The sequence below is a fragment of the Oryctolagus cuniculus genome, chromosome 7, assembly GCF_051225735.1.
Source record: "Oryctolagus cuniculus isolate XC-2025 breed Fujian yellow rabbit chromosome 7, ASM5122573v1, whole genome shotgun sequence".
Taxonomy (NCBI): Eukaryota; Metazoa; Chordata; class Mammalia; order Lagomorpha; family Leporidae; genus Oryctolagus; species Oryctolagus cuniculus.
In genome coordinates this window covers 132,967,686-132,989,860 of record NC_142873.1, presented here as the reverse complement: position 1 = coordinate 132,989,860, position 22,175 = coordinate 132,967,686, and the positions used below count along the sequence as shown (strand labels likewise).

General features: G+C 42.7%; 1 protein-coding gene across 17 annotated transcripts in view; it reads left to right on the top strand.

The window, feature by feature from the left end:
* NFYC (nuclear transcription factor Y subunit gamma) overlaps positions 1–22,175 on the top strand; it is an 84,815-nt gene that overhangs the window by 29,676 nt on the left and 32,964 nt on the right. For 15 of the 17 annotated variants that reach the window (XM_089300899.1, XM_070078681.1, XM_070078682.1 and 12 more), the window contains one exon: positions 16,926–17,038. In XM_089300899.1, coding sequence (XP_089157025.1) covers positions 16,926–17,038 — 113 coding nt within the window. Of the gene's footprint in view, positions 1–16,925; positions 17,039–22,175 lie in introns of those variants that run through there. The other 2 variants (XM_089300908.1, XM_089300906.1) reach the window with 2 other exon arrangements.

Below are 22,175 nucleotides of genomic sequence, written 5' to 3'. Positions count from 1 at the left end.
GTGACAGGTTGAACTGAGTGAGGATGTCAGTATCAGCTCATAGGCTAAATATTCAAAAAACTTAATATTAACTTTTTCTCTGTGTGCCATAATACGTGAAAGATTAGAAATGCTTCACTAGTAGGCTAAACAGCTGCTTGGGACACCGGCATCCTATATCCAGGTGGCAGTTTGAGTCCTGACTACTCTGCTTCCTGCTGATGCAGCCTGAGAGGCAGCAGATGATGACTCCAGTGCTTGGGTCCCTGCCACACATGGGAAACCCACATGGAGTTCTGGGCTCCTGGGTTTGTCCTGATCCAGTCCTTACTGTTGCAAATGTTCAGGGAGTAAACCAGTGGATGGAAGATCTCTGTCTTTCTCTCTCTGTATCTCCTCACATACACACAACATATCTTCATTCAGTGCAGAGACTAGCTTTTGCTTTCCAAGTTGACTTGAGCTTAACTCTTACTGATGTTAGCTTTGTAAAGTCTCAGATAGCAGCATCCTACGTGCAGCCAATCAAAAGTATGTGTATGGGAGTTTGGCAGCATTTGGTTAACCAGTAATTGATAGCCACATGATCATGATACATCAGTAGGCAGCACACACAATTACCAGAAATGGGACTAGGATTTAACAGAATTTTCAATGTAAAGCACCTATAATTAGTTTCTAGGCTAAGCATATTGTAATTATCCTCCATCAAAAATAAAGGCAGTAAGAAATATTTCATTAGAGAAACAGTGGTAAATTTCCACCTACCTTACGTGGTTTTTTTATATCTTAAATTCCACGATTATTTTTCTCCTGGTGATTAACTGGGCAGCTACCCACGAAGCTACCCTTGAAGGTGATTCAGCAGTGTAATAGTATGCAGTGTTTATAGGAAGCATAGTACCTTAGAGTTAATGAAGTGATTTCACACTCATTCTCTGACTTAGTATTTACTTGTTGTAGGAAGGACAGAAGATCATTATCCCATTTTGGGGGTTTGGAAGCAAGAGGGAGGGCCTAATGACACAAGCCCTATCTGTGCTTTGCATTGTGCCTTGTTGCTGTGTATTAAAAAACCTATCTATGGTGTGTCTATCTTATGGAACTGATTCTGCCTCCCATTTTCCCTTTTTTGGTACTTGCTCCTCCCCTAAAAGTCACACATTAAAAAAAAAAGAGAAAGGTGGGCATTTGGCTCACAGATCACGACACTTGGGACCCTGTATCCCATGTCAGAGTGTCTGCATTTGAGTCCCAGCTCTGCTTCCAATTCCAGCTTCTTGCAAACGTGCAACCTGGGAGGCAGCAGAGGGTCTAAGTAACTTGGATTCCTGCTACCCACATGGGAAATCTAACTTGAGTTATAGGGCCTGGTTTTGACCTGGCCCAGCCCTACCTGTTGTGGACATTTGGGGAGTGAACCAGCAAATGGAAGATCCTCTATGCATATCTCTCCCTTTCAAATAAAAATACAAATAAAAATTTTAAACCGGCACCGCGGCTCACTAGGCTAATCTTCCGCCTTGCAGCGCTGGCATACTGGGTTCTAGTCCCGGTCGGGGTGCCGGATTCTGTCCCAGTTGCCCCTCTTCCAGGCCAGCTCTCTGCTGTGGCCAGGGAGTGCAGTGGAGGATGGCCCAAGTGCTTGCACCCATGGGAGACCAGGAGAAGCACCTGGCTCCTGCCATCGGATCAGCGCAGTGCACCGGCCGTGGCGGCCATTGGAGGGTGAACCAACGGCAAAAGGAAGACCTTTCTGTCTCTCTCTCTCACTGTCCACTCTGCCTGTCAAAAAAAAAAAAAAAAAAAAAATTTAAATGATTTATTTATTTGAAACACAGGGTGACAGAGAGGGACAAAGAGACCTTCCATCCACTTGTTCATTTTCCAAATGCCTATAACCGCTAGGGTTGGGCCAAGCCAAAGCCAGATACCGGGCACTCCATCCAGGTCTCCCATGTGGTTGATAGGGACCCACGTACTTCGACCATCATCTGCTGTCCCCCAGGTTGTACATTAACAGGAAGCTGAATCTGAAGTGCAGAGTAGCAGGGAGTCAACCCAGGCACTCTGACGTGGGATGCAGGCATCCTAAGCTGTGCTTTACCCTGCTGCTGTGCCACAACACTTCCAAAATAAATTAAAAAAAAAAAAAAAGAAAAAAAATCAGTTTCCCCAGAGTTCTCACAGAATCTTTATACTTAACAATTTAAACCGAAAAGGAAATAGATTGTTTCTAAAAGTTTTCGTCCAAAAAGATGAAAAGCCATTTTTCCTCTTAGAATAAGGCATAATACAAATACATCCTATTGAGCACTCTCATGTTTTTAGGAAATTGTCTTTGGTGAATCTCAAATTCACTAAGGTCAGGTAAGTAGTTGAAGGACCTTTTTCAAAGAAATACTTGGTTAGAGTTGTGTCAGGTGTTCTATAGTGTTCCTTAGCTCTGCAGGTTCACACTTTGTGGTATATACTGAACAAATCCCAAGTTTGGGTTCTTGAGTTGAACCACGTTGATTGGTATTTTTAGATGAGTCATGGTGTTCTTAAATAATCAGTTGCTTTAGATTTCCTAGCTCTGATTTGTAATCCTTGTTTCACCCCTAGTAGGGTAGTTAGAACAAAGGAATTCTGATTTCTTGGAGTGATGGCTGCATAATTAAAAATAATGTTATCACTTTGTTCACAATGTAGCAATAGCTTTAATTTTGAAGCACTGCATAGAATTTAGCCTGATGATTCCTCTTCTAAGTGTGCATTTCCAACAAGGGTAAGGTTGTTCTTCTGAACTATAGTGAAGGGGCCAGTATTTCAATGTAGTGTGTTAAACAGCTGCCTGCGATGCTTGCATCACATTTGGGCACTCGTTCTGAGTCCTAGCTGCTCTACATCTGATCCAGCTCCCTGCTAATGTGCCTGGAAAAGCAATGGAAGATGGCCCAGGTCCTTGGGACCCTGCACTCATGTTGGAGACCTGGAAGAAGCTCCTGGCTCCTGGCTTCGATCTGGCCCAGCCTTGGCCATTGCTGCCATTTGGGGAGTGAACTTGTGTATGGAAGATTCTCTCTCTCTCTCTCTTTGCCTTTCCCTCTCTCTTTCTCTAACTCTGCCTTTCAGATAAACAAAAAACAAATCTTTTTTTTTTTTTTTTTTTTTTTAAAGTGGACTATAGTGAGAAGATAGTGACTTCCCATTAGCAGGCATTCCCTCACCCCCACACACAGTAAACTTGATCTGCCAGGTCTTTCCATCTCCCTATTGGTTGGTGACCAGATGGTCTAGTCTCACTGTTTGCTGGGAACTACAGCTTAACAGGCCTGAAAAACTTAGGCTTTCTTGTTTATACTTTCCACTTTGAAATATGTGTGAATATGGCATCTTGGCATTTTCAAGTACTTTTTTTTCAGGAGAACGATCAGGAAAACTAAAAGTAAAAGCCTTGGTGGATTTATGTGCCAGGCTGAGAAAATCTATAGGATTTTGGTCCTCTGTTGAGTTACCGGTTGTAAAGACAGAAGAAAACATTTGGTGGATGAGCTCAGAATCAGGGGACATACTTTTAACTCCAGTTCTGGCGTGTACTTGTCTTGTGACCTTAGCTAGGTACCTCAGTCTCCGTGAATAAAGTTTATTTGTTAGATGCTAATATTTTTATCTCTGCTGCCTGTCTTACGTGTTCATAGCCAGAAACAAATGAGATAATGTGAAGCTACTTTAAAAAGTGTGAAGTGTGTACACATGTAAGGGATTAGCATAACCATCTCACTTATGTTGCACTCTTTGAAGTGGTCTTTACATTTTCCATTCCTGACAGCTGTATACATGGAAGGGGGAGATTTAAGGTTTGATTGGCTTGGGTGATTTGTTTCTTTTCATGCTCTTTTTCTTCTTTCTTTAAACATTTAAATCAGTGATAAAAGACACTAAGCAGAGGGCAGACAGAATTCACAGTGTGTCTGTGAGTCAGCAGAATCCATAGCTAAATCAATACTGCCAAGCTCATATTGACATTCTTATAACACCCACCAGGTTTTTAATTGAGAATTCTGTGCTCCCTGCTCCCCCTAGTTTTTAGACAGATTAATTTACCGGCACAATTTTCCATTTTCCAGTGGAGCCTATGATTAGATAATTGTCTACATTTATGCTACATTTTCTAAAATAGAACAGATTTCTCTCCAGCCCCATTTTTCTTGACTCTTGTATTGAACTGCTACACAAAGGTTACTGTACAACTGAGTACAAATACTTGAGAAGGAATTTCTCCATATGCAAATTTGAAAGAAAAGAACCCACAGTGAGCCCAAGGATACTTAGGGTCTTAAAATAGTTCTTAAGAAGCTTCTGTTTGTTCACTCAGTAAACGGGTATCAAATCCCCACTGTGTGGTAGGCCTGTTTGCCTTAGGATGTGCCAAAACCAAAGATAATTATGTAAGAATTAGGAAGATAATAGGAATGTGGAAATTTTAGGCTTAAAAATAATATACAAAAAAAATACATTGTACAAGCAAGTCTTAGAATGCTAATTGTAGAAATAGAAATAGATTGGATGATGTACTGAGAATGGTTTTTGGGGGGAGAAAAAGCATTTAGTCATCACTGACTAGTGAATGTATATATTTAACTTAATTTCCTTACCTTAAACTTTGGTTTCAATCTATGAGATGGTCTCAGAATTCCTGCTTTCCAGAACATGTTTCCTTTTCTCCAGGATCCTGGATAGAGATGAAGAGCCAGCCAGAGCTCTCCAGAACTCAAAACATAATGTTTTTCTTGGGTGTTGGGGGCAGGTGGGGTCAAGTGGCATGGAGTGCTGCCTGGACTCTGGGTTTCCTCTGCCTTCTAACTTAGGTAAGATTCCTCCCAGGAGACGAAACAGCCACATACTCCTAGTTCGTAGATTTCTAAAGTATTAAGTTTAAATGTTTTTGGATTAGTCTGGAGTAAAAACCTGTGTAGTCACTGATCATAGACATTCTCAGGGATTTAAATTTGGAGCATTTCTAGTCATTTTCAGCTGGATTCTTAGCATGCTTGGGACTAATAGATTCATTCTAAATTTAGTAATTTGAAGGGCTTTAAAATCATTTCATATTTATAAAAGAGATGAAAGAAGATATTTCTCCGTTTTAATACATATTTCCATTCATCTGAAACTTTTTTCTTTTTTTTAAGAAATATGTTAAGAACAAATTAAGTAGTCCAGATTAGGGGGAGAAAGAAGTGAGCTGGGTCACTAGCTATAATACATAATGGGGATTAATCTGTAGGCTCCGTACTGTGTCTGGGACTATTCAGGCCAAGGGTAGTTTTTTTGCCTAGTCTGACATATGATAATATGATACCATCTGGCATTGGTATGGTGCTCAGGGTTTTTTAGGCTTTCTTACATGTGTGATCCCATTTGTATGTTAACTGCCCTATAAGGTGCTACTTAATGTAAGTGAACAATGGCCCCAAGAAGTTAAGTGATTTCCCCAAGATCATAAATGGACAGCAGGTTAGTATCCCGAGAGCAAGAACCCTCAGGTCTGGTGCATTTTATTTCTGTTTTACCTTGTATTTTACTGGCCCCCATTGTTTGCAACTGAGTATACCTAGGTGCTTCTGACTCCCCTAGAGACAGCTCAGGGGAAGGACAAAATGAAAATGGCACCAGCCCTGTGGCATAGCTGGTACCTGCGGTGCCAGCATCCCAAGTGGGCTCCTATTGAGTCCTGGCTGCTCCACTTCTGATCCAGATTCCTACTAATACTCCTAGGAAAACAGTGGAAGATGGCCCAAGTGCTTGGGTCCCTGCACCCATGTGGGAGGCCGGAAAGAAGCTTCTGACTTAGGGCTTGGGACGGGCCCAGCTCCAGTTGTTGTGGCCATTTGGGAAGTGGATAATTGAATGGAAGATCTTTCTGTCTTTCTTTCTCTCTGTTACTCTGCTTTTCAAATAGGTAAATAAATCTTAAAAAATAAAGAGTAAGAGAAAACAGAAAAATGCCTATATGGTAAGAAATAGCAGTGTATAAGCAGCTTCTCTTCTTTGCCACAGATACTCAGGATCAAGTGGTTAAACATCTCCTGAGCTAAGGATTTGAGTCAGTGTTCTAAGCCAAAATTGCTTATTTGTCTCAGCAGTCTGAATGTGTGTGTGCACACACACACACAACATTAAAACAGTGCAAAAATTGTGAGTGAATAAGCTGTAATAAATCAAGATCATAATTCAAAATTTTAGGGCTTTTGTATTTTAAAAAATATTTTTATTTATTTGGCAGTGACAGAGAGGATGGTCAGAGAGGGAGAAAGTGAGGGGGAGAGAGAGAAATCTTTTAGCCCCTGGTTCACTCCCCAAATGGTTGTATGGGCTGAGCCTGGGCCAGGACAAAGCCAGGAGCCTAGAACTCCATCTGGGTCTCCCATGTAGGTGCAGGGCCCCAAGCACTTGGGCCATCTGTTGCTTTCCCAGGCACATTAGCAGGGAGCTGGCTTGGAAGTGGAGCAGTGGGGACTTGAACAGGGGCTCCTATTTGGGATTTTGGTGTTACAGATGGCAGCCTAACCCACTGTACCAGAATGCAGACTCTGAGCCTTTGCATGTTAATTTTTATTTATTTGCTTATTTGGAGGAGATAGACAGATATACAATGTTCCCATCTACTGGTTCACTTCCCCAAATGTCCCCAATGGCTGTGACTGGCCTGACCAAAGCTGGGAGCTAAGAACTCAATCCAGGTCACCCACATAGTGGCAAGAACTCCATCACTAGGGCCACCATCATTGTCTCTCAGGGTTCACATAAGCAGGAAGCTGGATTCAGGAACTGGAGCTGCTTATTGAACCCAGCTACTCTGTATATGGGATTTGGGTATCTTAACCTTTAGGCTGAACACCCACCCCACTTTAGTATTTCTGATTCCACCATTTACTGTATTATGACCTTGAGGAACTAAGGTTGCAAAATCCTTCACTCAAATTCACCATTATATGTGTGTGTGTGTGTGTGTGTGTTTGTATGCACATATATAATAACACTGGAAGAGGCTCCAAATGCCAAAAAAACAAAGTACAGAAAAGCTAGTTGCCTGGTTTGATTGGTTTACATTTTGTGTATGTTTAAATATTTGACTATACTTCATAAAATTCATGCAGATATTGCATTTTAATCAAAAAAGTTTTTAATAAAATATATCCGGTCATCAGCACACCATGTAAAACTGGGATAGTATTGATAAACTTAGCATTAGCTAAGTGAAGGTCAGTTGGGGATAATGTGTGTGGTAAGTAGTTTGTAAACTCCAGACTCTTTAAGTTGGCATCTTTGGTGCATTCTTCAGAATCACACCTCTCCTGCACACACGCAAACACAGCATCTCACTAGATGGTTATTTGTGAATCTCAGAAGAGACCCAGTAAATCAAATGGCTCTTTGTTCTAGGATATAACTTAGCATGGGCTACAGGCACTGTTTTTACTCCAACTCGTGTCAGAATTGCCTTTCAGGATGAGTCCTGAAAAACCAGTTACTCATCATTCCTTTGCAGGAGTTTATTTACTCTCCTAAAGGTAGGGGGTCAGTGAGATTATCAAAGTATTTCTGTGGGGCAGAGAGGGCTGCCCCGCCTCCCTCTTCATGGAGGCTGAACAAGGGTGCCACATAGCAGCAGTGGTAGCCAGGGCAAGCTTCTCAACCGTGGTGCTCAGTTTTCCTATCAGGAAATCAGGGAGAAATAAAACACTTCACCGTGCTTTACAGCTGTGCTCTAAATATTATCTTTTTAAAAAATTATTATTAAAGGGCCAGTTAATATTTTAGGCTTTGGTTTCTGTTGTAACTCTCTGTGTGAAAGTTGCCTTAGACAAATTAATGAGGGCTGCTGTCTTCCAGTGAAACATTGCCTGCGGAAACAGGCGTGTAGCCAGATTTGCCTGTGGGCTGTAGTTTTCAGACCTTTGCTTTAGAATACTTCACTGTTTGGTCCTTTTTCTCTATAGTACAAAATACTGGTAGTGTTTTATTGCTGTCAAATGTACAGGGATATTTAAGTTTTAGCATTAAGGAAGGAATGAGGAAGAAAGTCTGTGAAGTTAGATGCTTAAAAAGCCATTTTCTATTCCACAAAATAAGTTTTAAAATATTGTGTTCCATCACTTCCTTTGCTGATACGAGTTGCTGTGCTGCCTTCCTTTTTTTTTACAGTTATACTACAAACATGTTATGATCAAGCCTGTGTTTCAAACATCATATAATAGTAGATAGCAAATGGAAGCAGCTTTTGTTTTTGAAGAGAAAGTGGCTCTTCTCCAGTTTGAAACTGTGTCCTTGTGAGCAGATTTTTAAGGAGAATAATGTATAGCCATTGTCAACCCGTAGTCTTTCAGGAAGCATGACTTTCTAGTGGGCATTTTGAAAAGCAGCTTCATGCTTAGCCTCTTGGAATTAGAGATACAGACACACCCTCAAACACTGAACTTGGCATTAATCAGAGTTGGGGAGGTAGGGCTATATTATTTGTTCTTGTTGAAGTGGGGGCTACTGTATAGTAATCTGCCAGGAAGTACAACTACCTAAGGGTTTAGAACTTAAGTCATAAGGTTTCTGGCACCTAGCTTAGTGCTTTCTTACTTAAGTGGAAACCTTAGATGAACTTAACGACCATTGAAAACATTTTTTTCTCTAGTCATCCTGCCTTCCTTTGAATTCATTTGTTGTGTCCTTAAGTGGTGAACTGTAGTGCTTCTGTACTAGACCACCAGAGACCCCTTCTGTATGAGACCACTGACACGTATTTAACATATATCACTCCAGGAGTGGCTGTGTGGAGTGAGCAGTCTAAGGCCATCAGCAAGTAGGCAGCAGGCCAGTGCACAGACAGGTCTTTTAATTTCCAGAGCAGTGCTGTTTTTCTCCTGAAATTGTCAATCTGAGATTGACTTTATTATGGAGAACATAAGCTCCTTTATGGTTTAAAATGCTTTTTAGCTACTTTGATTGATAATGGCATATGTTCTAAGGTCGGTCTATATAAACATGGGAGCCAAATTGTCTGTTGGTGGAATTGTTTTGTTTTGAAAGTCTCAGTCCTCAAATTTAGTTTTCACTTTTTTTTTTGTAGTTTGGAAGAATATCTAAAATAGCAAGCACAAATTATCTAAATGCTGCTCCCTTTCTTCCTCATCCATCTGTTTATTCATATTTGCATTCCTCCTTTCTTTTTAATCTCTCACTCATCATTTTAAATATAACACTTCCCAACCAGCTGATTCAAATGAAGAAACCTGGAACTAAATTCAATAAATACCTGAGCAGTATGGGAACATTAAGTACTGGAGATAGCACTGCCTGTCGGCCAAAACAGCACATGATCTCCTGACAGTGGAAGACATGAGCAAAAGGAAGGTCAAAGGGAATGAAGAGGTATATGCTCTGAACACTGAGAGAGACCTGTAGACAGAACAAGTGTTAAGTTGGAAACAGAAATAGTTGGGAACACTCATAGACCAAAAGACCTTAAAGGCTGCAAGTTAGATTGGAGACCATTAGGGAAATGATAGTACCAACATTTAGATTTATTTCTGACAGTACTAAGTCAAGATATATTTGACAACAAGGTCATCATTTTTAGATAAAACTTAACTGCCCAGGGTGGATCACTTTTCGTACTTCAATAACAAGCAGCATTAGTTAAGAATTTTGTTTCATTTTAGGACAACTTCCTATAATATCTTATTTCCTTTAACAGTTGTGACATTAGACACTTAGGTGTTATCTCCCAGCAACATCTGTTTGATTTTAGTTACTGCAAAGTGCTATATTGTGGGGCTGGTGCTGTCGTGTAGTGGGCTAAGCCTCTGCCTGAGGCACCAGCATCCTATATGGGTGCTGGTTCATGTCCTGGCTGCTTCTCTTCCGATCCAGCTCTCTGGGAAGGCAGTGAAGATGGCCCAAGTGCTTGGGCCCCTGTACTCACGTGAGAGACCCCAAGGAAACTCCTGGCTTCAGATCAGCCCAGCTCCTGCTATTGTGGCCATTTGGGGAGTGAACCTGTGGATGGAAGACCTTAACTGTCTCTCAAATAAATAATAATTAAATTTTTTTAAAAAGGGGCTCTATTGTATTTTAAGGCATATTATAAAAGACTTTGATATAGAGAATGAGTTACATGCCAAAGAAGAGAGAGCTAAAGCCTAAAGGTACAGAATTTTAGAAGCCAGGTAGGTAATATGGTAGTAAAGCCTTACTTTTCTTTGTTTTAGTAGTTTTGGTACATCCTATTCCTCACCCAGGAATATCCCTAAGGGAAGATTTGGCAAGCATGGTGCTTGATCAAGAGAACAGCTTGAAAGACTTCCAAGGGAATCGTAAAAGAGGAGCTTTTGGGATGCTTTGAAAGCTGCTTAGGTCTCTCTTTCTTCAAGAATGATAAGAGTAACTAGATATTAAAATGACGGCTTGATTGCCTACTATCAAGTGTTCTGATTTAGTCATGTCGCTTTACAATTTTCTTATCTGTTGTCTTTTTCCTTTTAAAAATGATTTATTTATTTATTTATTTGAAAGGCAGAATTACAGAGAGAGAGAGAGAGAGAGCGTGCGTGCGAGCTATTCATCTGCTGGTTCACTCCTTGAAATGACTGCAACAGGCCAGGGCTGAGCCAGGCCAAAGCCAGGAACCAGGAGCTTCAACTGCATCTGCCAGCTGGATGCAGGGGCCCAAGTACTTGGGTCATCTCTGCTGCTTTCCCAGGCCAGTAGGAAACTGGATCAGAAGTGGAGCAGCCGGGATACAAAACTGACACCCATATGGGATGCCAGTGTTGTAGTGGCAGCTTACCCGCTGTGCCACAGTGCCGTCCTTTCTAAAGGATAGGCATACAAGGTATTTTCCCTCCTCCTCCTCCTCTTACCCATATTTTATTAATTAAAATTTAATAAAATTTATTTATTCATAAGCTTTGCTCATCTGAATTGGTTACTTTTCGGAAGAGGTTCTGACTTTGAAAAGGTTTACACTGGTAATAGTGTGCCTTCATGTTTCTAGCTTCCTAGCCTGCTTTCAGCTCCTTGGACTGCTTTGGCTGTATGTGCACACATGCTTCGCTTTTACCATTCTATTTCTCTTAAATCTTAACCCTTTAGTAAGTCAGCTTCAGATAGATTTCTTTTTTTTTTTTTTTTTTTTTTTTTTTTTTTTTTTTTTTTTGACAGGCAGAGTTAGAGAGAGAGAGACAGAGAAAGGTCTTCCTTTTTCCATTGGTTCACCCCCCAAGTGGCCGCTATGGCCGGTGCCTTGCGGCCGGCTTGCTGCGCCAATCTGAAGCTAGGAGCCAGGTGCTTCCTCTTGGTCTCCCACGCGGGTGCAGGGCCCAAGGACTTGGGCCATCCTCTACTGCACTCCCAGGCCACAGCAGAGAGCTGGACTGGGAGAGGGGCAACCGGGATAGAATCCGGTGCCCCGACTGGTACTAGAACCCGGGGTGCCGGCGCTGCAGGCAGAGGATTAGCCTAGTGAGGCACACTGGCCTGGATAGATTTCTGATTGTAGTCCTTAACTTTTAAAGACTCATGGAAGCCTCATTTATTCTTTTTTTTTTTTTTTTAAGATTTATTTATTTATTTGAAAGTCAAAGTTACAAAGAGAGAAGGAAAGGCAGAGAGAGGTCTTCCATCCACTGGTTCTTTCCACAGTTGGCCGCAACAGCCAGAGCTGTGTGGATTCGATGCCAGGAGCCCAGAGCTTCTTCCTGCTCTCCCACGTGGGTGCAGGGGCCCAAGGACTTGGGCTATCTTCTGCTTTACCCAGGCCATAGCAGAGAGCTGGATCGGAAGTGGAGCAGCCAGGACTCGAACCAGCACCCATTTGGGAAGCCGGCACTGTAGGCAGCAGCTTTACCTGCTATGCCATAGCGCCGGCCCTCTCATTTTTTCTTGAGAGTCCCAGAATAGTTTGTACAGGCACATCCTTTGATTGGTCAGGAGATTCCAGTGGGCATTCTTCAGGGTTGGGCTGTCCGAGATTCCCTTTGCTCAGAGAGGCGGTGTCCGGCGACTCTCCTGCTTTTCACTCTGGAGTAGTTATCAGACTGTGTGTGTGCTGGTTGTGTGAGGGTGGCTGTGAGAGAGGGGAAACAAGACAAGACATAAGATATGCACATGGGTATGATGATGATTCCAAGCAGTGTTTTTGTTTTTTTTTTTTTTTTTTTACAGATAAACAGTGAGAGAGACAGAGAGAAAGGTCTTCCTTTCGTTGGTTCACTCCCCAAATGGCTGCTATGGCCGGAACTATGCCGATCCGAAGCCAGGAGCCAGGTGCCTCCTCCTGGTCTCCCATGCGGGTGCAGGGCCCAAGGACTTGGGCCATCCTCCACTGCCCTCCCAGGCCACAGCAGAGAGCTGGACTGGAAGAGGAGCAACCGGGACTAGAACCTGGTGCCCATATGGGATGCCAGCGCTACAGGAGGAGGATTAACCAAGTGAGCCATGGCGCCGGCCCCAGGCAGTGTTCTTGCGGGCTGAAAGCCAGGTACACACCTAAGGCTCGGAGGAGTCGTGAGAAGGAGAGACCGCTTCTGATGGGGAAATTTAGAGAAGACTGGAGAGAGTGCAGTTGAGCTGAGTGTTAGAGAAACCACCCTCTCACAATAAGCTTGAATTCTTCCCTTTCTAGCTTTGGAAAGCAAACTGTTTTAAAAAATAGATTAATTGGGGCCGGCGCTGTGGCACAGCGGGTTAATGCCCTGGCCTGAAGCGCCAACATCCCATATGGGCACCAGTTCTAGTCCTGGCTGTTCCACTTCCCATCCAGCTCTCTGCCTGGCCTGGGAAAGCAGTGGAAGATGGCCCAGGTCCTTGGGCCCCTGCACCTGCGTGGGAGACCCGGAAGGAGCTCCTGGCTTCGGATCGGTGCAGCTCCGGCCGTTGTGGCTAATTGGGGAGTGAACCGGTGGATGGAAGACCCCTCTCTGTCTCTGCCTCTCCTCTCTGTGTACCTCTGACTTGCAAATAAATAAATACATCTTTTAAAAAATAGATTAATTACAACAAGATACATTTAATAGATACTCAGAATTGAGATTATTGCCAGCAACAGCTGCTAATACTTTGACTTGCCCTTATGTCTTTATTAAATACTCTTTTTCAAGTATTTATAAAATTAATAAACATGAATAATAAATATGTTAATAATTAAATCTGAGAAAAATCTTCATTGTACTTTTCATAAGGTGATGTAAGCTAAAATGGCTTTTTCTTCAGACAAATTTGTTCTTGTCAGCTTCATATAATTAGCTTTATCCAGTGATAGATATAGCAATCTAACGTCAAATGAAGAGAATCCTGGAATAAATTTCTTCTCTTTTAAATACATCCCTGCTCTCATTTCCCTAGAAGATGGATCCGGCACATTTTCCACAAACTGTAAATGTTAGAGATGAGCTACTTTTGTGGTGTAGTGGGTTAAACTGCCATCTGCAGTGCCAGCATCCCATATGGGCACCAGTTCCAGTCCCGGCTGCTCCACTTCCGATCCAGCTCCCTGCTAATGCGCTTGGAAAAGCATTGGAAGATGGCATAAGTACTTAGGTCCCTGCACCCACATGGGAGATCCTATGGCCTAGCCCAAACCTGGCCATTGTGGCCATTTGGGGAATGAACCAGCAGGCAGAAGATCACACTCTATCCCCTTCCAGCCCTCCCCGCCATAATTGTCAAATAAATAAATAAATCTTTAAAAGAGAGAGAGAGAGAAATGAGCTACTTTTGTAGCAAATTCAATTCAGCTGAGTTAACATTAAAATAAGAAGTGATGATTAACTAAGGTGATTGTGTATTGTTTAGCTTATTGAAGTGTTTGACCAGCAACATTTTTTGTGTGTTTGTGATTAAGTCATTTTACTTAATGCTTCAGTGAGAAAACATCAGGAATATTTAATTTTTCATAAAATATGTTGCTTGAGATTTGGGCTGATTTTTAAAGTTCTGTGTGAAGAATGCCTCTGCTTTAAGGAAAACCTTTTGAATAAAAGTTCTGACCTTTTCCAGGAATTTACAATAGTGGTTTATGTTCTTCCAAGAGATATTGCTCATTGTCTGTGCAAAGATGTTGGAAAACATACTGTAAACCTTTTTCTCTTTTTCCTCATGAGAAGATCTTATGTTCCTGGTATGGAAAGTACCTTTGTGTTTTGAAATCTGGAATTTATAAAATGAGGTTGCTGAGTGGAAAAATCATAAAGGCTCTAACTCTAAATCCAATGCCCAAATGGAACCCTGCTTGTAAATTAAACTTAATGTAAAGAAGAACAGTCAGAGCTATCCAAAGATGGAAAAGAATGCCTTACCAGAAAGGCACTTCCCAGAACTGGAGGGGAGGCAGGCAGATTTGAGCTGGATGACCACTTACGGTAGGATTGCAAGGCGAAGAGGCTCTGCGAACATCATATGGAAGTGTGGGCCTGAGTGTCTCTGTCTTTTCTGAGTCCTACACTTCTGTGATGCAGTAAAATATATAGAATGTTATTATTGACTTGTATTTTTTGTTATTATCTATTTGTTTATTTTCTAATGCAGCTGGGCTTCTTGAGTTGAAAACTTAACGTTGAATACTTTTACACTTACAGAAAGATTTGATAATTTGGGTTTTATACCCAGCTACTACAGCAGGTTATGGTTGTGAGCCTGCCAAAGATCTATTCATGGTCTGTTGACTACACAGTGTTAGCAAACCGATCATACCAGCACATCTGTAGTTGGGGCAATTCAGAATTAAAAGTAGGCTTTTCAGATGGTTGTGAAAGTACTTCTTGAATTGTCTTCTTTCTTTCTTTCGTTCGTTCGTTCGTTCGTTCTTTTTCTTGACAGGCAGAGTGGATAGTGAAAGAGAGACAGAGAGAAAAGTCTTCTTTTGCCGTTGGTTCACCCTCCAATGGCCGCCACGGCCGGCACGCTGCGGCCAGCGCACCGCGCTGATCCGAAGGCAGGAGCCAGGTGCTTCTCCTGGTCTCCCATGGGGTGCAGGGCCCAAGGACTTGGGCCATCCTCCACTGCCTTCCCGGGCCACAGCAGAGAGATGGCCTAGAAGAGGGGCAACCGGGACAGAATCCGGCGCCCCGACCGGGACTAGAACCCGGTGTGCCGGCGCTGCTAGGTGGAGGATTAGCATATTGAGCTGCGGCGCCGGCCAATTTTGTCTTATTTCTTACTTGAGGAGTCGTCTTATTGTTTTGAGTATATTATATTAAACTATTAATAAAAGTAGATAATTAAATTTCTCTAGATTACTTCGATTTCTTTATTCTCAGTATATCTAAGAGAGTAATGTATAAGCGCTGTACATGTGGTTATAAGTGAAAATGTCATGGGACATGCGAGAAATCTCATTTTGTTATTTACAACTCAAGTTTTTATCTAGTCATTTTGAACTGTGACTCAACACTTCCTTTTAACTCCCTCCAGAACTCCAAGATCATACTGCTTTTCAGGGTCTTAAGAGTTCTTACTGATGTATAGAGCTGTTTATAGGCCTCCAGCACCAGAAGTTGGCTCCAAACCTTTTCCCATTACATCATCACCCACTAATGTCATGACACCCTGGTGAATTCGGCTTTGAAGATTGTACTCTTGTCTCCCATTTTTTTCTCTTAGCATTTTCTTTAGAAAGAAAATGAAAAAAAAAATTATAGATTTCTGAGGCAATCCCAGGCAAATGTTTAAGAGCAAATTTAACATCCTCACAGGCTAAGCCTAGGTTTATCAGTGTTATTCCACCCGACTGTAGAAAGTATTCTGCCCTGCACACATGTGCATGGCGCTGAAAAAGCAACAAGCAAAACCAAAAAACAAAACAAAACATGTGTGGTCATGGGACGCCTGGTTCTGGTGCTTTTCTTTCAGCTCCTCAGAATCAGTTCACAGTGACCTTCATAGCTCTTCTCCAGCATCCTGCCAATGGCACCTTAAACCTTTTCAAACAATTCCCCAGAATAGAAATTCTTAGGAGATCACCAACTTTCTCATTCTGAGAAATCTGTCTGATTAAACTATTTCATGTATTTAAGTATTTGCCTGAAAAGTATTTAAGCCATCTGGTGTTTTTTACTTTCCCCCTGTAAATCTATTAAGGCATTTTATTATCTGTAGTTATAGCTGATGTGGGGATCCTTGTTCATCTTCCCTCCTCCATCAGAAAGCGATCGGTCGATCAAGTGCAGGTTCTGGCCCTGTGTTCTCTATCTTGATTTTAATTCCGTATTGTTTTCAACTGTCTTTAATGCTTCCAGTTGCTGGTGTGCTGTGTTTGGCTTTGTGCCTAATAGCAATGTTTAGGGAAGGAAAGTTTTGGGAAGTATATAATTTCAGTTCAGACTTCATGCCACCCACTCAATTATTGACCTAGTCTTAAGCAATTTTATGTCTTTTGAGGCAGATTTGCCTGAGATTAGAAGGAATAATCATTGATAGCTCCAGAGAACTGGGGCTACAGTGTCTAAAACAAGAGAATGAACTTGGCTGTCATTTTTTAAGACTTTGGGTTTACCTAGCTATCCAGTGTTAGTCCCAGGGTCCCTTTATGTATCTGCTGCAGGCTTTGATATGGAGTATGAGAAGCTGTGAACTTTGACAAAGCTTTAGAAGGAGTGATATATAAAATTCTGGACTAGACGAGGGAAACAAAGTGCTTTCCCCACCCCCATAAGTTGGATTCTTAGCAACTTTTGATTTTGTAGTTGGTGCTCCTTGATAGTCTTCATGACATCAGCTAGATGGAAGAGAAAGCCTTCTTTGTTCAAGTGTTTGCTACATTGTGGTAAAAATCTTCTCAGCACAATCAGGTACCTTGCCGTGTTGAATAAGTTCAAGAAAACATACCCAAAGAAAGATAAATGATTACCCTAGACAGAAAGTTTGACTTTATTATTTCTCATATATCTCATGTATGTGTTTGTTTACAGTTGTAGAAATGTCCACAGAAGGAGGATTTGGTGGTACTAGCGGCAGCGATGCCCAGCAAAGCCTGCAGTCCTTCTGGCCTCGTGTCATGGAAGAAATCCGGAATTTAACAGTGGTAAGGAAGAATGAGAAACTTCAGAGTGTAAAAGGCTATCGGGTGGCTGGCACCGCGGCTCACTAGGCTAATCCTCCGCCTAGCGGCGCCGGCACACCGGGTTCTAGTCCCGGTCGGGGCGCCGGATTCTGTCCCGGTTGCCCCTCTTCCAGGCCAGCTCTCTACTGTGGCCAGGGAGTGCAGTGGAGGATGGCCCAGGTGCTTGGGCCCTGCACCCCATGGGAGACCAGGAAGAGCACCTGGCTCCTGGCTCCTGCCATTGGGTCAGCGCGGTGCGCTGGCCGCGGCGGCCATTGGAGGGTGAACCAACAGCAAAGGAAGACCTTTCCCTCTGTCTCTCTCCCTCACTGTCCACTCTGCCTGTCAAAAAAAAAAAAAAAAAAAAAAAAAAAAGGCTATCGGGTGTTTAGCCAGACCTTAAGACTAAAAGATTTTTCAATTTTAAGCACATTTGCAAATAAGTTGTAGTTCATCCACAACCTACAGGCAGGAGAATGAAAATACAATTTAGTTTAAGTGTGGTCTTTACAAGGGTGTCCTTTATATCTTAGTGATTTTCCTTAAGCTTGTGCGTGCTTTGAATGGGAGGTAGTTTAGTGTGGGTGTATCTTTTAAGGAATGCAGGAAAGCAGCGATCTCACCTTTCCTTGGAAGCCATAGCTCTTTTCTTAAACCTGATTTAGTGGCCCTACCGAATTTCTAGAACCTGATAGAAACCACTTTGTGAGCCAGGCACTGTTTCTGTGTGGTAAAAGGCACACTTGGACCAGGGTTTTTCACTGGCAGTGTTACTGACCTTTGAGATGGATAATTGTCAGATCTGTCCTGGGGTGAGCTGAAGGGTGTTCAGCAGCATCCCTGACCTCTGCCCACTCAGTGCCGGGAGCAGTGCTAGCCCCAGATGTGATGACAAAAAATGTCTTCAGACATTGGCAGATGTCCCCTCTTGATATCTCCTGTTGGGAACCACTAATATAAAACAATCAAATCTAACCCTGGCCCTTGAGGAGCTTACCATCTAGAAATTACAGCAAAGTCATTTAGTCCGTATGTATTAAATAATTTATTAAGTCAGGTACAGCAGTGAGTGTGAAACAGTCAAAATACTTGAGCACAGAGGACAAAGTACTTGTTTCTCTCTGGTTGAGTTAAGGATGCTTTAAGTAAAAGGAACATTTTTGTTGGATTTTTTTTTTTTTTTTTTTTTTTTTTGGACAGAGTGGACAGTGAGAGAGAGAGAGAGACAGAGAGAAAGGTCCTCCCTTCGCCATTGGTTCACCCTCTAATGGCCGCCGCGGCCGGCGCTCTGCGGCCAGCGCACCGCGCTGATCCGATGGAGCCTGGTACTTCTCCTGGTCTCCCATGGGGTGCAGGGCCCAAGGACCTGGGCCATCCTCCACTGCACTTCCCGGCCACAGCAGAGAGCCGGCCCGGAAGAGGGGTAACCAGGACAGAATCCGGCGCCCCGACCGGGACTGAAACCCGGTGTGCCGGTGCCGCAAGGCGGAGGACCAGCCTAGTGAGCCACGGCGCCGGCCTTTGTTGGATCTTAAAACATGAGTAAGCATTCAGTAGATGGAAGGGAATGGAAAGCATATCTTGGGCAGAGAGCAGGGCCTGCATAAAGGTGTAGAGACTCAGAGCGGGGCACCTTATGTTTAGAGGGACAGCAAGAAGTTCAGAATGGCTGGAGATCACTGTGTGGGTAGTGGAGGTTGGCATAGAAGCAAAGTATCAGGTAGGAGAGTGGTAGAAACGGTGAAGCAAGTTATAATGAGACTATTTTCAGAATATAGTGCCATATCCTTAAGGAACAATGTTCCATTTGGTGTCATTTAAGCAAATTCTGCAGGAGCTTCCTCGTGTTGTATGTGTCTTTCCTTCCTGCCCTGGAAACATTAGCATACTGGCAGTACAGATACCAGATTCCTTCCTGATGTAGAACTAGTATTGTGGTGGCCTTTATCCTCTGATATGCAAGTCAGTCTAAATTTTTATTACTTATTTTTAAAGGACATGTGACAGAGAGGCAGAGACAGATCTTCCATCCACTGGTTCACTCTCAAATGGCTGCAATGGCCAAGGCTGAGCCAGGCAGAAACCAAGAGCCTGGAGCTCCTTCCAGGTCTTCCCACATGGATGACAGATGCCCAAGTACTTGTACCAATATCCACTGATTTCCCAGGTGCATTAATAGGAAGCTGGATCAGAATGGGAGCAGCCAGCATTTGAACCAGCACTCCAGTATGGGATGCTGGCATTGCAAGCAGCAGCTTAACCCACTGTGCCACAATGGTAGTCCCTATTTATTTATTTAAAAGACAGAGACAGAGATCTCCCATCTGCTAGTTTACTCCCCAAATGTCTGCAACAGCTGGGACTGGGCTAAGCTGTAGCCCAGAACTGGGACTTAGTCGAGGTTTCTTAAATGACTAGCAGGGACCCAATTGCTTGAACCATCACCTGCTACCTCCAAGAGTGTGCATTAGCAGGAAGCTGGAATCAGGAACAAAGCTGGGACTTGAACCTAGGTAATCTGATATGGGATGTGGATATTCCACATAGCATCTTCTCCCCCCCCCCCCCAATTTATTTATTTATTTGAAAGGCAGAGTTACAGAGAAGCAGAGAGAGAGAGATCTTCCACCTGCTGGTTCACTCCCCAGATGGCTACAATGGCCTGAGCTCTGCCAATCCAAAGCCAGGAGCCAGGAGCTTCTTCTGGGTCTCCCACGCAGGTGCAGGGGGAAAAGACTAATTAATATTCCAGATGTACCTGTGGGTTGTGTTTGTTTAGATGGAAGGATTTCAGCAGTTGAGCTTGGTTTGGCCTTTTCAGAAGGATATGTTCACAGTGTTTTTTTACTACTAGAGGTGGTAGTTACCTGTACTATCTCAGATATAACATACACAGGAGGGAAAAAGTGAAGTAGTCAAAAGTGAAATGTTTTGTTCATTCATATTTTAGGGTGATGAACTCATGGTTAAGCTCATCAGGTTTTGGCATTTAAGTGAACCTGGTGTAAGACTAGTGCCCTCCTGGGGTGTGGTTGGACAGGGCCAGTGCTGCCAGTCTGCACTGCATCAGGAGCTCAGAAAATGGATGTAGGAAGGACCATGTGTGTACATGCGTGAACATGAACTCTGGGGGTTTGAGCCCAGCACTGATTTACTACCAGGTTTTGTTGGAGTGTGTGTACATAAGCTGTGATGGGAAATACATAAAAAAACTTATTTAACTGTTTTTCAGTGTTCAGTTTGCTGGTGTTAGTGCATTCATACTATGAAACACATCTCCAGAACTTTCCATTTTACAGAACAGCAACTCCTGTCTCCTCAGCCTGGCAGCTGTTATTCTGCTTTATGTTTCTATGAATTTGACTACTTTAGATACCACATATAATTGCTTCTTGGCCTTTTGGCTAAGATCAAGTGTAGATACCACATATAAATGGGATCATACAGTGTATGTTTTTGTATGACTGGCTTGGCATAATGCTCTCAATCCATATTGTAGCATATGTCAGACTATCCTTTTTAAGGCTGAATACTATCTGATTATATGTATGTGTATGTGTGCCACATTTTGTTTATTGCCTTTCAATGGACATTTGAATTACTTCCACCTCTTGGCTCTTGAATAGTGCTGGTGTGTACGTGGGTGTGCAGATACTTCTTTGAAACCAAGGGTTTTGATTAAAAAAAAAATGTACATAGTTGAGGGGCAGAGTGTCAGAGAGAGTGCAAGGGAGCAAGTGATCAAGTAGTCTTCCATCCATTGGTTTAGTCTCCATATGCTTGCAACAGCCACACTAAAGCCAGGAGCCAGGAACTCCATCAGGGTCTTCCACATGGGTGGCAGAGGAGCTGGAACTTGATCCTAGGCACTCTGGGACAGGTACAGACATCCAAATGGCAGCTGCACCCTCTGTGTACAAACCTTTCCCCTAGGCTTGATTTTTAGCCTACATGGTTTACTTTTCAAGTTTGTTTGCCAATCAAGCAGATTGTAGTGTTGATGGAGTTTTGGTACCGAGATATTAGTCTCCCAGACATTCAATTTTCAGAGATTCCATTTTGTTTTAGATGTTGTGGATGAAGAGAAAGAAGAGTAAGGAGGAAGATATTTTTAAGCATTCCTCTTCTGGTGACTTGCTGAAATTTTTCTCCTGCTTATCCTTGAAGAAAACTCCTAGACCTCTCATGCTATGTGTCTTTTACATTGTATGCTTAGAATAATGTCAGGCATGTAGTACGTACAAAATAAATATTTGAATAAATCCAATTCTTCCACTTCAGATTTAGTGGAAAACAGCATCAGTTCCAAGTCTGAGTGAGAATGGAATCCATCCACTAAAGTTGGGATAATTTTTCGCTTTGAAAGATTCCTAATTTTCCTCTCTGCTCAGGACTGTGCCTACAACGCATGAAGGCAGCTGCTTCCCTGACTGTACCTCTCTCTCTTATGTGGCCAGACATTTTAGCATTTAGTGCGTTTCCAGAACTCCACAGTTCTTAAAACCAGATTTCCTCAGATATGTCAAAGCCTCTTGGGTTGACATCTCAAAATATCTTAACAGATTTTCTTAAAATCCATTATGCTTAAGCTGTCCAAACATAAATAAAACTTGTGAGAGGATTCATAAAGTGTTGTGGTCTCTTTAAGACTGGGACATAGATTGTTTCAAAAACAAGTAATTGAGGTTTGCTAGATGATATATTTCATGATGTTTCAGAAACACTGGCCTCAGTCATTTTTGGTCTGAATATTGTAAAAGCAATTGATCTTTCATCTCATCTCATCTTTCTTTCCTCCTTTCCTCCCATCCTTCCTTCCTCCCTCCCTCCCTCCCTTCTTCATTTATTTATTTATTTACTTACTTACTTACTTACTTGAAAGGCAGAGTTACAGAGAGGCAGAGGCAGAGAGAGAGAGAGAGGTCCTCCATCTGCTGGTTCACTCCTCAGACCGCCGCACCAGCCAGAGCTGGGCCGATCCAGAGCCAGGAGCTTCTTCCGGGTCTCCCACATGGGTGCTGGGGCCCAAGGACTTGGCTATCTTCTGCTGCTTTCCCAGGCCATAGCAGAGAGCTGGATGAGAAGTAGAGTATCCAGGACTCAAACTGGCGCCCATACA